We start from the raw sequence: 16,859 nt of genomic DNA, 5'->3' as shown, positions 1-16,859 counted from the left end.
TGGGACTTCCCCTATGTACACCCTGCACCTTCCCCAAATGTGCTTAGGAGGGTTGGGGGAACCCTGAGAACAGATTTAGGAGGGGGAAGTCCTGTTGCACTAGCTGGACCCTGACAACCCATTCAGTATTTAGGAAGTAAGTCCCACTGAATTCCATGGGTCTAATAAGGGTACTCAAAATTACACCCTGGAATAAAGAGCAAGAGAGAAATTCAGAGGAGGAGCAGTTGTGTTAGGCTTCCAAAGGGCAAGGCTCTTCCTCGCAGAGCCTCTATTCTATTGCTTCTAAAAGACCACCCAACTTGCCACAGTCAAGTCTCATGGTGTTCCTCTGCCGGAGAGCAAACAGGCATTGCTATAGGCTTTGTAGGTCAATCCTTACACTGACCTACGTTTTTATTTTTACCCTTCCTTAAAACATGGACATTTTCAGAAAAAACCACTTCTCAGTCCAAGTAGCCTAGGACAGCACCGATAGACAACACTGTTTTAGATAAGCTTATTTTTATTAATTGTGATGGGTACACAACTGCCAACACACATAGCTGACACAAATGCAGGACAAAGGGCTGCTCTTCCGGATTCAAAAACAGCTCCTTGTCTTTCAGTTGTGTTTCATAAAACAAAGTCTGTCTCTAGAAAACCTGTCAGCGTGGTATAAATCAGAGAGAATTGTGAATAGGGTGCGTTTGGCTATTTGGATCAAAACCTTTCTGCCAATACCTCAACCCCCAAATCTCTTAGGCTGGACAGCAGAACTATGCTGGTTTGACCTGTATTACGTTATGGCTGCTCCACTAAATATAGATTAAGCCCTGTCAAGAGAAACTCCTATTAAGACAGGGTATGATGAAGTGGGACAAGATTATTGGGTTGCATATGAAGAGAGTAATTCCTTATGCCAGCAAAGTCTCTCAGTACAGGAGGATTAGAGACCCACTGGGCATGTCACCGAGTTACCATCGGATCAGATGTAAGCTTGGTTGTCCTTCCACTGGACCAGCAGAGGGCAACAGTGGCTATGCATTGTACAGAGGTTCCTATCAAAGTGGAAGTTTCCTGTCTGCAGACCTCTGAAAGCTCAAGTAGATACTTTGGCTGAGCAAGAGGGTGCTTCAGATCACTAAAAGACATGGGATAAGAGCAGCAAAAGGTGAAGCTGATCATACACAATAGCTATCAAGAAACAAACTTGCTCTTTCAAATAACCGTAGAACAACCCAAGCTAGTTTTCTGTATAGACAAACCCACAAAGCTGATGTAAGCCAAACACATCCCAAATCCGTGGACAGTGAATTTCATTTAATGCAAGCATAAGGGAGCAGAGGTAGAAGGTTAGAATGCGGCCCTGTCACTGACTGCTTTGAATAAAATCTTACTTCATTCCAAACTGGGATAGATTTCAACCTGGAATCAAAAGGCATAATATTTTCCTCTGGCTTGTATAACAATGACAAGGCTATTTCCTTTCCTAGGTGCCACTCTGAAGAGTGCAATCTTCCAGGCCAAGTGTCCATGTAAGCAAGCATCATCAAATTTGAAAGGTTTTCAGTTCCTGTTGAGTTTCTCAGGTACATCAAGGCCTGAATGAGTTAGTAGTTCACCATCCCAGAGGGCAAAGGCAGGCACCACGGGGCCTTGGAACTCAGCAAAAATGCTGTGGATGAATACATGTTTGCTTACATCCACCAAGCTGAGTTTCTTGCCATCGTAGTCCAAGAGCAGACCCACTCTCTCTGGGTGGCCGATGTTGCTGATTGGAGTAGTCTCATTGGCAAACATGGCATTCCAGCGCCGGTTAGCATAGGCAAAGACCCAGGAGCGCTCATCCACTCCAACGCAGCCTTCCCGAGAGACATCTACATCAGCTATCCCTATGCGGAACTGCTGCGATCGTTTGACAGTCACTTCCCAGTAATGATACCCACTGGATATAGTGGTGTCACCCAGTACTACCGCCCACTCCCTAAAGCGTTCAGGATTCTGGGGAACTCTGGTGCGGTCAATCCCCAGCATACGATAAAGGACACCAGTGTCCTTTTTGATTAAGTCCAAGCTGCTGTGGGCTGTTCTCTCATCTAGCTTGAAAGTGATCTCTGCAATAAGAGAAAAATTATATATGAGCACTGAATTTTTGCTGCTTCTCAGAAAGGAATCCAGAAGATTAACAGAACTGTTTTATGCTGTGATCACCAAGCAATTTGGTGGGGGCCCCCCTCAACTACAGCCACCACGGCCAATGGCTGTAGTCCAGCAACACCTGGAGGGCCACAGGCTCCCCATCCCTGCCTTACAATTAAATTTGAACCTTTTGTTGTTGAATTAAGGAGGAACTATGAAGTTACATTTACCTAGAAGTAAATATCCTGTAACAGCAATATACATTTAATATCATGAACAGATGGTGTGTATACTTAATTAAATCCTGCAGACACAGCCTAAGACATTGACTTGGTGGGGAGAGGGGTAAGAGAGTAGGGCTAACCTCCAATTAAAAGAAATCTTAGTTGATCAATTAAAAACTACCTCAGTTTGCATAAGAATAAAAAACAATTGTTCTAAAAACAAAGTCTGGTTTTTTTTCCAGATTATGCATGAAGATATAGCACACATCAGTTTAGAAAAGGATGACACTTACATAAGAGAAAGATGCCTCTTTAAAATGGTGCCTGTCCCCCATAGTGTTTTCTATTATTTATATTTAATGTGTTTTTTAAAAAAAATGTTCAATTCATTAGGGATAATTTAACAGTGCAATCCTATACATATCTATTCCAAGGTAAACTCCACTGAGATCAATGGGACTTATTCCCAAGTAAGTATGTATAGGATTTAACCCCAATTGATTCATCTGATGAATCACTTAAACACTGTAGAGCTAGTAGGGAGCTTTATTCTTAAAGATAAAGTTAGGGTTTATGGAGTCCTTCCTTTAGTTTACTAAAAGGGCTAGGACAGATAAATATGCAAGTTTTATGTTGGTAGGTATCAAGGGAAATAGCATAAGCAAAGCAGAGGAAATAACAACAATGAAATGATGTCTTTGGAACCAGCTCTTAAGTATACTGTCACTAAATCTTAAGTCTGGGTCTCGTATATTAAAGCTAAGGACTTGTACACTCAGTGAGACTTGCTCCCAAGTAGACATGCATAGGACTGCACTGTAAATGACATACGGATAAACTAGCCAGGGCTCTAAGGAAATCATTTAAGTTGTTAAAAGATGGAAAGCTCAGCTCATTCTACAGGACTCCCTGTGCCAGCCTGTAAGTGCTTTCTGTGGGAAGCTTCACCAGCACCTCACAAAACATGATTGTACCCCAGCTTTAATAGTATTACAGGATGATACCTGGATGCCAAATGTAGAAGTTTTGTTAAAAAACAAAACCTAAGCAGCTACCACATGGTTTAAGTAAAGCAGGTGCTTAGTATAAGTTGTTAAAACAGATGTAAGTTAAATATTGGGGAAAGTACAATCAAGGAACGGATATAGTTTTCTATTCTATATATTTTTAAATAGAAAGACTCAAGAAAGCTTCCAGTGGAAAATACAGGGCGTGAGTGCTTAGTATAAGTTGTCTTAAAACAGATGTAAGTTAAATAATTGGGGGGGGATACAATCAAGGAACAGATCTAGTTTTCTACTCTATATATTTTTAAGTAGAAAGACTCAAGAAAGCTTCCAGTGGAAATCACAGGGCGTGGGTTGCCTTGAAAAGCAACACCACAAACCTGCCTTTATGAATCCAAAATCTGGAGGTTAAATTTCAATGAGAAAAATACCATAGGAAACATCCTAATAAATTACAAGAATTGCAAGAGGCTTTTATAGGTTACTTGGTAATATATCAGGCTAAGTATCAGTTAAAATGTATCTTTGAAGGAATTTCTAGAGCAGTAGCAATGTTAATCAAACATTTTACAGCAAAAAGAACAAGTAGTCTTATAGCACCTTAAAGAATAACACTTTTATTATGGCATAAGTTTTTGTAAACTACAATCCATTTAATCAGATCCATTCTGTTAGCCCGAGTTGCAGTGATGTGTTGATGGGGGGATTATAAACAGTGAGGTCAGTCAACTCACAGCATTTTCTCCCAGAAAAATACAATTCCCACAGACACTATGGTTGCTAACGCAGTCATTTGGAAGGTATCTGGGTAGTGCCATATTGCAGCTTGCTAATGTTTTACTGGATGAGCACTCTTCCACTTTACAGCCAAGTGTCAGAGAGTATCCATCGAGTGTGGCATAGCAGTTAAGAGTAGGACCTGGGAGGTCAAATCCCCACTCACTAGGTAACCTTGGGCCAGTCAGAACCTATCTCACAGGGTTATTGTGAGGATAAAATGGGGAGGGAGAGAACCATGTATGCCACCTTGAACTCTTTGGGGAAAAGTTGGAATCATCATCATCAATGGCTATACACCCTCCTCTTCTGTAAGGCAGCTATAAGGTTTTTAAAGGGAAAGAGAAGTAACTGTGCCTCTGCAATATCATGTAGACTAGATCATGCTGTGGAGAATTTGTAAAAATACAACACTATTGATAAAATGTAGTGGGATGTTTGTTAATATTATGTGGACAGACTCCTACTGTTAATTGGGGGTTCATTTTATTTCTAACAACTTTCACTTTTTATTTTTCTTCTACTGGATAAAGTACTCCTTTGATAGTAATCTACATCTCAAAGAGTTTCTTAACATCAAGAATCTTTCATGGGAGGCCACAAAGCATTATAAATAGCAACAATAATATGAAATTCAGCTTTGTGTTTAAGCTTATTTATAGAACTGATACGGCTTAATACAAAAATCTTTATGTATATAACAAAACAAGCTATAAATTCACAACTTTAAAAATACACAAGATAGAATTTAAGATAATGAGAGTAAGCAGTGCATAAAAATTACAAGGCAGGGTGAAAAGGGCGACCCTATGAACAGGGTTTTCATGATAAGTGGCATTCAGAAGGGGTTTACCATTGCCTTCCTCTGAAACTGAGAGGCAGTGACTGGCCCAAGGTCACCCAGTGAGCTTCATGGCTGTGTGGGGATTCAAATCCTGGTCTCTCAGGTCGTAGTCCAACATGGTTTTTCATCACCTATAACCCTAATTTTAAACTAATGGGTTATATCCAATGTTAGTCATACTCAGAGTAGATCCACTGAAATTAATGGATGTAAGTCATGTCCATTAATTTCAATGGTTCTACTCTGAGGAGAACTCTTTTGGATATAACCCGTTATACTTAAATACATAACGAAGCAAAAGCATCATACAGTCTCTTTACACAACTCTTTCTTTAAGATCAGGCTGTCTACTATAGAAAACACACTGAGAAAACACACTGAACCAACACAAAGAAAGAAACCCTCCCGTTGTTCTGGCAAAAATGTCACTTTGTAAATGATACTTTTCCTGTTTTTGTGGTCAAAAAAAAAAGGAGTGCCACCAAAAAATGTTCCGTGGCCCTAAAAGAAGCAACCCTCTCTATGAAGGACCTGTCTCCGGGGCGCATTAACTACATAGCGGAATCGACTCTAAGCGAAAAGTGGAAAAGATTAGATTCGGCAGAGCTCCTACGCCTTTAATTAGTATCGCAACAGGCAGAAATTAAACAGGTGCAGTTCTGCCCAATATGAAGATAGGGAACCGTTTGCCTACTAAATTTCTACTTACCAACAAGGCAAGTATAAGCACTGAAGCTTACCCAAAACATAGGTAGCAGCAAGCCTAAAAAGGACACCAATCCCGCATAATAGAAAACGGGAAAAGTCCATAGTAGCAAAGAGCCATTATTTGCAATAATAGCCTTTCGCCGCGCAGCTTTCTCATCTACTGAATTCCAATGAATCCTACCTCTCCGGGGCACTTCTACTAAATAGCGCCTAACAGTACACAGATTCCAGCCTCTGGGCCTCACACCTCTGAGCATGGGCGCCGCCATCTTAGAATAACACTTTTACATCACGTGGACAATAACGCAATTCTGCCTTCAAGCAGCTGCAGCGGCCATCTTGGAGGAGGGAGCAACAACCCCAGCCCGCGGCTTGCTTCCGCCATCTTAAAGCCAGGCTATTGATGTCAGCGAATTCAAGTTTCAAGGTCGCCATCTTCTCGTAGGGCACGCTGCCTTCTGCCCTTCGCCGCTGGAGCCATTTTGAAGCAGAGTAATGCTTCGCGTCTACCGACCGTCATTTTGTGCACGTTAGGTAGGGCGTGGCTAGGTAGGACCCTGATGGAGTTGGTGGTTTGCAATAAGAAGCGGGTCAGGATTGGAAGCCTAAACAACTAGCGTGCGTTCATGCGCCTGCTTTTTTATGCCTTTACAGCTGGGCGACTGACAGACGCTAATCTAATCCCCCATGAAGTGTGTCTCCATGCTGGGAAGAACAGAACGGTTCAGTCTTGCGTTTTCTAAATGCAAGGGGAATCTTTAACGGGAAGCATTTAGACATGTAAATCGTACCCCTTCCTCCATCTGCCTGCTAAAATACCACGATTTTGTTGCATATTTATCTGTACCTTGTCACATCCAACCTGCTGTAGTGAACCCTTTGTGGATTGGGTTTTAGGGCATGAAATAAACTGAAAATTGCAGGTGTGGTCAAATGTAAAATTAATATACAGAGAATTCTACATTACTGTTTCAGCCCAGGGACTACACAGCTGAAAATCAAATCAACATGAGCTGATTAAAACTACTTGTGGTTGTGTTAATGGGTCGAGGTTTGTTTTATGTATAGAAATTGACATTTTGAGCCAGAGGTTTTTCGTTTGACTCGCAAACAGATAGCTAAAAATAAATTCACTAATACACAAAAAACCTTGCAGTTTAAGAATGTACCTATAGCCCACAGATATTTCTACCAAACTTTAAAAAGCAGGGAAAAGACCTGAACTCCTCTCTCAGATATTGTACTGTCCTACAAACCTGACAAAATGCAAACACCATGTGGGTTGGTCTTTCACAGTCCAATCCACTTCCTGTGTAGCTTGGAAGAATTTGGTAACGTGCTTCTGAGCATATGGTGAGTGGTGGCAACACCTGCAATCAGCCCAAAGAATAGAAAGAAGACATGTACTGTGCTGAACTTGTTTTAGCTGGGAGGAAGCAACATTATTAAGACAGTTGATATAGTTGAGATGGTCACTTTAAATATGTCTGATTTACTTTGCAAGTTTAGTGAAGTTTCCTATAGGAAATATTTTCTTTTGCTTTTGTTTCTATGAATATGTGAGGAGGCAGGGAGAGGAGGGGAAGGAGGCAAAAGGCAGGTCTGATCATTTGTATGATTATTGAGTTGAATCGGATATACTCCTATGCAATCATGATTAGGATAGGTAAAACTGACCAGGCTGGGCCTGCCAACCAAGACATCTTCTGTATCTTTCAAAGTTGGGCAGGGGGAATGGAGAATTCTGCTTTGTGGTTTTTCCCATTACAGTGTTGCAAGAACACCTGCACTTGGCTGACTTTCTCTTCTCCTAAAGATACAGGATCAGTCTCAGGCCCTGAACCTGGCAACCCTACCTCCCACCCAAATTTAAAACAAAGCTGTCCCTGGCCACATCCACCCCAGGCCTCTATTACACTTTGGACAATCATTATTTATTTATCTATTTATTTAGTGTATTTATATACCGCCCCATAGCCGAAGCTCTCTGGGCGGTTTACAATAACTAAAAACATGAAAAACAAATATACAAATTTAAAAACACATCTTTTAAAAACAATTTAAAAGAATTTATCATGGCTTCTCTCAAAGCCATGGCTCAAAGCCAATCATGGCTTCTCTCAAAGAATCCTGGGAAGTGTAGTTAGTGAAGGGTGCTGAGAGTTGCTAGGAGACGCCCTGTTCCTCTCACAGACCTTCAATCAGAGTGGCTGACTGTTAACCATTCTCTCAAGGGAATAGGAGTCTCTTAGCACCCTTCACAAACTACACTTCCCAGGATTCTTTGAGGGAAGCCATGACTGTCTCAGGTGAAATCAAGTCTGGTGTGGGTGTGGCCCTCTGATTAGCCAAGCCCAGCAGCTGTGAGGTTTTTAGAACACTGACAGTTGGTCTGTACTGAGCATGCCCTGCGTTATAATAGGCTTCCCTCCAAAATGTCTTAAATTAATTAAAAATCAACCAGGCATTTTTTTAACTTTTAAACTGCAGTATATGAAGGTCAGAGTATGGGGCAAGGTCAGTATTAGGATTACAGGTACTCTGCGAACATGGCTGATTTTTAATGAATTTCAACAGATTATGAGAACTCTGGCAGAAAAAAGTCCAAAAGGGCTGAGTTTTTTTCTCTCTTTTTAGACTTTGAACTCTCAATTCTCTCTGATTGTTTTGTGTATCGCCATGAAAATTGACAGGGTTGTTAAGCAAGCGTTTCTGAGTTCAGAACTATAAGTTTTGTAAGGTTTTGTTTTGAAATGAGCTTATGGGAAGCATCAGAATGGCATGCGGGGGTATTTTCCATTTAACATTGCGGAATGTGAAAAATCTATGCTGGCTATAGTATACAGCCACTCTTGTGGCTGTATAATAATGCAGTGCTTCAGTTTTCCCTTTGTAAAGCAGGGATGAGCAACAAAACTGATTAGGTCTGGAACTGGGGTGAAGTGGAAAGTCAGTTTTCTTTCCTTTAAAATATGTTATGTTCCGGAGGTTAGTGTTATAGTCAACCTACACGTGAAATGGGAGAACTAACATTTTTATTATTACTTAGAAGCAGCTGGAGTGGTTTTTGAATTTGACGGGGTAATTGGAGCTGAAAGGCACAATTTAAATTGAGAAAATCGTGTGTGCAGTGTATGTTTTGGGAAAAAGTTAGCAGTGGTGTTTCAATCCAATTAAGCGCTCTGTCTCCTTGCTCTTATGTAAAAATAAACTTTTAGCTAAAGATAAAAACATTGGAAGCTCCACTTATCAATCTCCCACATCATATGGGATGTATGTAGTTTGACCCCATTAACTACAAATATTATAAGAGGTCTGAAAAAACAATCCAGGTTCCATGTCACTTTTGCAAACTGCTTCTGCTTACCTGGATATAAACACTTTATTTGCAGGTGAATTAAGCCAGGTATCTATTGGCACTATTGGAAATTCAGCTGTGTATTGACTAATGAAGCAATATAAACAAGAACACAAAAACAGCACTTCCTGTTTTCTTCTTCCCTGGATTCCAAGGATAAGGATGCAATGGTGCTGGCAGGTTCTTGATAGGTTTATTGCTGAAACTATTGCTGGCTGTGATGCTACTAGTGTGTAGTGCACCCTTGCTACCACTATATTTATTTATTTAATTTCTACCCCACCTTTCTTTTCATGATAGAAACCCAAGGCAGCTTACATAATATGGTTCCCAGACGGTCTCCCATCCCGACCTGACCCTGCTTAGCTTCAGCAGGGAGCTGGCCTTATGTACCTTCAGACCATAGCCTGGGACCAATAGTGTTTAGTTATTGCTGCAAGATACAGCAATAGGTTATTGCAGTTTTTCTTGGGAAAGGAGAATAATTAGTGCCGCCATCCAGGGCAGAAGTAGTTGAGTAGAAAGTCCTTTTCGAAAGCAGTGTTGTCCACATTTCATTACTCAGAGCAAGGGTGTATGGAATTGCATGTGGTTTTCTTCTGTATGAGCTTCTAGGCGAGTTCAGTCCCATCTCCTCCTTAACTTTCTGATCTAGTATAGGCCTTGCAACCTCATTTCTGTCATTGAAGCCAGGGCTGGTGCCAAAGGGTGGCCAGGTTAGGCCAGAGCTTGGAAGATTACTTTTAAAAAGTAATAAATTACAATTACAGTTACATGGCCCAAAAAAGTAGTAATTACCGTTACAATTACAATTGCTCTGAAAGTAACTGATCACTTTACTTTTTCTCAAAAGTAATCACTACAGTTACATTTCAGTTAATTTAAAAAAAGAAAAATGGCTACAAGGTGCTGGCCTTGGCTGCTGCACATCTAAGTAGCCTAAAACAACATTAATAATAAGCATACACATACAGAGGTAGTAGAAAAATTCTTTTTATCCATGATAGAGATGGTGGTCTCTCCACTGGTAAGGGAGGTGGGGAGGGAGGCAGAGGCCACTACTCAGATCTTTGCATGTCAAACCAAGTGCAACCGCCCCCCACACAGCCAGCCAGCATAATCTCTCTGACTTAACCACCTCCCAGACCCTGCCCTGCCCCCAACTAAGGGACACTCACCCAAACACACATTTTCCCCTGAGATGCAAAAGAGTTAAATACTGCAAATGCAGCACAATAGCCAGAGAGGGTGGTGGAGGCCACTTTGTGTGCCAAGTGCAAACACAGTATTTTCTCTCTCGCTCGCACGCTCGCTCGCACGCACGCACGCTCGCACGCACGCTCGCACGCACGCACGTTGTCATCTTTCACCTCCACAGTTCTTTATCTCCATTCTGCTGCTGCCTCCTTCTCCTCCTTTATCCATGTTCTTGACCTCCGGATCCTTTTCCACTCCATTCTTCACCACCACTATCCGTTTTTTAAAATAACTGTTTTCTCCACTCCACTCTGTCTCACTCTCTGCCTCCTCCCTTGTTGCCTCCTACCCATCCACAGAGCATAAGGAAAGAGCAACACTGCACAGAAGCCCAGTTTGAGGCACATGATTTTCATCCACAAATCAGAGGAGTAGAAGACTTCCCCTGCTCCCCCCCAAGTAATGCCCAAAAGTAATTCTGGAAACGTTACAATTACTCCACAAAAGTAGTAAAATTACTCCTAGTTCTATTGCAATCAAAATGTAAAGGAATTGCCCACTCGTTACTCAAAAAAGTAATGAATTACAAGTAATTCGTTACTTGTAACTAGTTACTTCCAAGCTCTGGGTTAGGCCCTAGCCGAGGGCCCCTGCAGCCCAGAGGGATCCCTGAAGGGCCCTTCCTTAAGGTGGAAGGCAGGCACTCCTGTTCTGCGATCCGTGGCAGCATCAGCTCCCCACCCTGCCATGGATTGTGGAGAAGGAGCTCCCAGGCAACCCCCCAATACAGTCGGTATGGGCTTCAATAAGCCCACACGCACGCCCCACGTAACTGTCCTGTCCCTGTGAATGATGTGTGTGCTGCACTCACATGCCTGCCATCAACCAAGATGTTGGCAGAGGCTTCCCTAAGGGGCTAATGCCCCCACCGCCATCTTGGTTGATGGTAGGCATGCATGCTCAGTATGCATGTCATTCACAGGGACAGGAGAGGTAGGTGGGATGTGGGCAGGCTTATTAGCCCCATGCTGCCTGTATGGGGGGGTTGGGCTACGATGCCATGGGACCAGGGCAGGCTGGTGCCCAAGGGCCCAGTCATGTCTGGTGCCAGCCCTGACTAAAACCAGTAGGATTGCAATACTAGGGTTTAGGAAATCCTATGGTTTGAATATTTGTAATGCTGTTATCAAAAACAATGTGCACTCCCTGTTGGTGTTCACTGCCCCAGTAGTAGTAGTAAACTTTATTGCAAACTTAGCCATAGGCCATGTGCAAATACACATACATCCAAAAGAAACATACCATAGACAATATTTACTTAGAGGAGCTGTGTCGTGGCAGCCTGCCCTTCGACAAAGTCCTTTCTTAGATTTTGTGCTGCCAAGGCAAAATTAGCCACCGCCAAAGTCACTAGTTTAAAATTATCAAGTAAAAGCACAATAACCTTCTCTCTATCAGAGCAAGGTGTTAAAAAATCTAAAAACGAGGATAATTTTTTTTCCCTTGGGTCTTCGTATAATGGGCAATGAAGTAAGTAGTGAGCAATCTCCTCTGTTGCCTTGCAGCCAAAAATATATTGACGCTGGGCCACTGGGATGCCACAATACCGTCCTTCCAAGTAAGCCGTAGGCATTACTTGAAAACGAAGAGCAGTAAATGCTCTTCTATTAGGAGCTCTATCAAGAGCATCTAGATAATTTGACATAAAATGATTGAGTTTAAAACATGGAAACCAGGATGAGAAGGGGGCCGTTATGGACACTCGGTCCTGTGCAGTGTCGCATTCAAAAATCCATTTTCGAAGTCCAATATTACTAAGTTCCAACAGTTTAGATTGAGAAAGCTCATACTTAGAGAGAATCGATTAACATAACATCGCCCATCTGCCCGACAGCATTTGGTCCTGCCAACATTGCTTAACTAAGGCTGAGTCATCCATATTGAGAATTCGGAGCCAATAACGCAAATAAGCTAGATCAATACGTGCTGCAACTGAGGGCAGGCCCAATTCGGCTCTAAGATGAGCTGACGGAGTCCCCATTGGAAGACCTAGCACTTGCCTCATGAATGTATTCTGGATGGAATCTAAGTTGGATCTAGTTGCGACTCCCCATAATTCTACGCCATATAGAATCTTAGAAAGTATTTTTGCTTTTAATATTTTTATCATGGGAGGAACAAGCTGACCCTCTCGAGAGAAAAAAAACCTTTTGGCTAAGCCAAGGGCTCGTGAACCAGCGAGAGCCGCTGCCTTTATCTGCGGAGTCCAGGAGTATCTGTTAGAAAAATGAATACCAAGATATTTAAAGGTTGAAACCTGTTCTAGTGGAACTCCATTTAGTGACCATTTGTTCTTATCGTTCATGAATTTGCCGCTAACCATTATTTTGGATTTGGATTGATTAATCTTAAGATTCTGGGAACGGCAATACTCCTCTAATTTTTGGATCATACGCTTAAGGCCAATTTTTGTTAAAGAACATAAGGCCACATCATCCGCGTATAATAGAATGGAAATCTTGTTAGCACCAATTTGGGGGGGGGGGAAGGAAGGCGACGATAGCGCCTCTACTATGTCATTTATAAAGAAGTTAAATAAGAAGGGAGCCAAAAGGCACCCTTGCTTAACCCCCCTATACACTGGAATTTTAGTAGAAAGGGTACCATTATTTCCTTGTCTCACCTGAATAACATTTAATTGATGGAGGGCCCTAATCAACCAATACAGCTTTTTGTCTATATTTGTTTGAGCCAGTTTTTGCCAAAGAAGCCCCCTATCTACTGTATCAAACGCCGCAGAAAAATCTACAAAAGCAATATATAAAGAAGGAAAGGCTTTCGATCTTGTTTTCTTGATTAAATGGTGTAGTATAAATATCTGATCGATAGTACTCATTTTAGGTCTAAAGCCGACCTGTTCCTTACATATTATCGAGTTGGACTGGTCCCAAACTTTTAATTTATTTAGTAGATAATGACTGTATAGCTTCGATGAAACATTTAAAAGGCTTATAGGGCGATAGTTTGCCGGTTTTGTGGGGTCCCCTTTTTAAAAAATTGGGACCACAATACTGGTTAGCCAGCCCTGCGGAATACTACCTGTATTATTTATATGAGTAAAGAGGGCTGCAAGAAGGGGCATCCACCACGATGAATCCTGTATTAAAAAGTCAGAGGGTAACATGTCCTCCCCTGGGGCTTTTCCTGCTCTCAGGGAGGACATCAACTCCCAGACTTCTTCCGCAGTGATCGGCGGCCAATCCGGGAGACCATGCAGGGCCTCTGTAATAGCTGCTGGCTTTAGAGGGGATAAACTACCAAAGATCGAACTAAAGTGGGCCTCCCATTCCTCTTGCATGATAGGAGGAATAGGTGTATAATTCACTGGGTCAAAATTTCCCTGCAGAAGTCTCCAGAATTCTGTCTCATTACCATTTTGGGATGCTCTTGTCAAGGCCCTCCAATTTGCCTGATAGAAGAATTTTTTCTTGGTTTTGAGTAAGGCTTTATATGCTTTTCTCTGCATTATTAACTGTTGAAAAGTGTCAGGTTGATTATCGGATCAAAATAATTTGGTTTGTTTAATAAGTTGTTTTTTTACGATCCGACATTCTTTATCAAACCAAGTTCTATGGCGAGGAGGCACTGATGCCACCGTTAGAGTTACGATCTGCGGGCTAAGCTCTGCTATTATGGCTTCATATGTCCTTAAACAACTCTGTGGGTCTGTAATGGCCCGATAGTGTAAATGGGAGAGGGAGTTTGCTGATAACAGGCAATGTGCCCTTGTCCCTATCTCCTGAGTCCATTTAAGACGTTTGCGACCGTACTGAAGTCCTTTGCTAGAGAATTCTAGAGAGTCAGTTCTTCTACTTAGAGAGGTCATAAGGATTAACCTTAAGGGGAGATGGTCGCTTTCTGGTCTCGCTAGAACATTAAGTTCCTTGACACTATTTATCAGGGAATAAGAACCTAAGATATAGTCTACTAGACTGGCCCCAAACCTTGCTAGGTATGTAAAGGAGCCTTTAGAGAGGTCCAGGGGGGAACCATTTAAACAAACTAATTGGAATTTTTGAATCATTTGGAAGAGGGCTAAACCGTACTTATTAACTGTTCGGTCCCTCGCAGATCTCTTCAAATTAGGGAAGCCCTCAAGTAATTCAGTAAGAAAGTTTTCTTCCTTTGGGTAATTTGGGCCCAACCTGGCACTGAAATCACCTCCCAGGAGGAGCTCATAGGAAGGATACCTAACTTGAAGAACTTCCAAGTATGATTCCAATTGTGGCCAAGGCAATTCTTGCTGGATGGAATTTGCCGGGGGAATATAGATATTAACGGAAATGGAAGGCAGAAGGCCAGAAATCCTCAGGCCTAATGCTATAACAAAATCCGGGGCTTCTAAGTTAAGAATTGATACTTGACAAACGAGGTGAATAGCCACCAAAATGGCCAAACCCCCTCTGCCTTGACCTTTTGGTGTATATTTTATGGCTGGTTTAAGCCAAGATTTATAGCCACTAAGCTCAAGTGACTCTCCAGCAATAAGCCACATTTCCTGTAGAAAGATAATGTCAAACGTTTGAAGAAACTGTGTAAAGGCCAAGTCCGCGGTTTTGCTCTTCCAACCTGCAATATTCCAAGATAATATAGAAAATGGAGATCCCGTTTTCAGATCACACAGTATATTACCTCTTTTGGGCAACCTGGGGATGTTCAATGAACCATTAAATTTATCTATTATGTTAGACTGCTGTCATGGACATGGAGAGATAATATTTATTATTGGAGTTAGTGTACTAACATTAGAGATTACTCGGGATTTTTGAGCAGTCCACTGTGAAAAATCAGATGTAGTCTTTTGAATTCTATCCGGAGATCCCTGTTCCTCTGGTTGCAGCAAACGCATCTCCAGCCACACCGAACTTGTCGCGGGTTTTACTGGGTCCAAGGTCTGATTCCGCTGTTGAAGGCTGGCTGGACTCGTCTCTCTAACAGTGGATATATGACCAACGTTGTTACTTGGTAATGAGAATTGCGAAGAAAATTGATTAACCAGATTTGTAGAAAAAGGATCGCTAGAAACGACCGAATGCGATTGTGAGGCGTCCTTCCCTGGCTCTCCCTGTCAGGTTCCTACCTGCGCGTGGCTACTGCCTGTCACTAGGCACCACCAGGGACTCCACCAGTCCGGACTGTCCTTTTTTATTGTTTCTCTCCCCGCTCTAGCACAGATCTCAACAGATCCCCCTGCTAGGCAACCACCAGTCACGTCCTAATACTAGTATTCCCAGAGACTCTGAATACTGGTATTGTTATTCTCTTCACCGCTGCCACCATTTGTTACAGTTTCCCTTCAGCCTTGGTCATTACCTTACCCTCCCTTCTGGTCTGTGAAACCCCAGCCAAGGATCAGGCCTTTGGTAAACCAAATTAAGTATTTATTAAAGATAACAAAGCTAACAACATTAACAAGATTTCTTCTTAAGGCACATAAGCATATGGTTTTACTCAATACTAATCCGAACTCCACCCCCCTCCTTCTCCACTCTCTCCTGGCAAACAACTCTCTCAAACCCCACCAAGCAACCCACTCTTTCTCTTCTCCCCCCAGATTCCTCTCACTCTTCCTTTTATACGTTCAGCCATTTTAAACACTCAGCCAATCATCTAGCATTCTACTGCCCATTCACTCCCCCTCCTCTTTCACTCCACTTACCATGTATCTTCTAAACAACCAACACTTACCATATATACATTAATATAGGAACATCACATTTTCCCCCCCTTAAACAACGGCAGAGTATTATTCCTGTTCCAGGATTTATACGTCGCGTTAACAATTAAAAGTCTCTATGGGGAAAATGTCTTTCTTTGTTCCTCCGTCTGGTCACGTCACTGCAGTCCCAGCCACTTGCCTGGAAAGTCCATCGGCCAGTACATTGTCCTTGCCTTTTATGAAGTGGAAGTCCACTTGATAGTCCTGTAGGGCCCAGGACCACCTCTGCAGCATAGTGTTATGGTTTTTCATAGTCTGCAACCATAACAAGGCCCGATGATCCGTAGTCACTGTGAATCTTCGTCCCCACACGTATGGGCGCAACTTGTTCAGTCCCCACACGACCGCTAGGCACTCCTTCTGGACCGACGAATAGTTTTTCTCCCTCGGCGTCAGCTTGCGACTCAGGTACGCCACTGGATGTCTGGTACCTTCTCTCTCCTGTAGCAAGACGACTCCCAGCGCCAGGTCCGACACATCTGTAGCCACGATGAATGGTTTCTCATAGTCTGGTGCTATTAATATGGGTCCTTGGCACAAGGCTTGCTTCAGTAGAGCAAAAGCCTTCTGACATTCATCCGTCCATACCACACGCTCGGAACACTTCTTCTTTGTTAATTCATGCAAGGGGTTGCTATTTCCCCCAAATTTCTCACAAACTTCCTATAAAATCCAGCCGCACCCAGAAATGCCCTTACTTGTTTTTTGGTTAAGGGGATCGGCCACGCTTGTATTGCCTCCACCTTGCTCCATAAGGGGGTGATTTTCCCACTCCCCACCTTATGTCCTAAATAGATTACTTCCTTTAGTCCAAACTGGCATTTCTTAGCTTTTATTGTGAGGC

The 16,859-nt window shown here is 42.4% G+C and overlaps 2 protein-coding genes across 7 annotated transcripts in view; one reads left to right on the top strand and one right to left on the bottom strand.

Moving 5' to 3' along the window:
- Window positions 1-487: 487 nt before the first annotated feature.
- On the bottom strand, window positions 488-6,186 carry SPRYD4 (SPRY domain containing 4). 4 transcript variants are annotated; one of them, XM_061615202.1, is made up of 2 exons: window positions 5,863-6,186; window positions 488-2,096 (listed from the first exon to the last, which is right to left on the bottom strand). In XM_061615202.1, exons 1-2 carry the CDS (start codon window positions 5,948-5,950, stop codon window positions 1,549-1,551), a joined length of 636 nt encoding a protein of 211 aa, XP_061471186.1. In that variant the 5' UTR covers window positions 5,951-6,186; the 3' UTR covers window positions 488-1,548. The 4 variants fall into 4 exon arrangements, with proteins under 4 accessions (XP_061471186.1, XP_061471190.1, XP_061471188.1 ...); XM_061615206.1 differs by having other exon boundaries at window positions 5,929-6,186; XM_061615204.1 differs by lacking the exon at window positions 5,863-6,186 and adding an exon at window positions 5,714-5,856.
- An 828-nt stretch (window positions 6,187-7,014) lies between these two features.
- The window catches only part of LOC133379598 (aquaporin-4-like), a 36,614-nt gene continuing 26,769 nt past the window's right edge, over window positions 7,015-16,859 (top strand). For 2 of the 3 annotated variants that reach the window (XM_061615199.1, XM_061615198.1), the window contains exon 1: window positions 8,074-8,198. In XM_061615199.1, the coding sequence (XP_061471183.1) occupies window positions 8,085-8,198 (114 nt within the window). In that variant the 5' untranslated portion in view covers window positions 8,074-8,084. Of the gene's footprint in view, window positions 7,035-8,073; window positions 8,199-16,859 lie in introns of those variants that run through there. The other variant, XM_061615201.1, reaches the window with a different exon arrangement.

The sequence above is a fragment of the Rhineura floridana genome, chromosome 3 (genome assembly GCF_030035675.1).
Source record: "Rhineura floridana isolate rRhiFlo1 chromosome 3, rRhiFlo1.hap2, whole genome shotgun sequence".
Lineage (NCBI taxonomy): Eukaryota > Metazoa > Chordata > Lepidosauria > Squamata > Rhineuridae > Rhineura > Rhineura floridana.
Note: the sequence above shows the minus strand (reverse complement) of the source record. Positions and strands in the feature narration are given on the sequence as shown.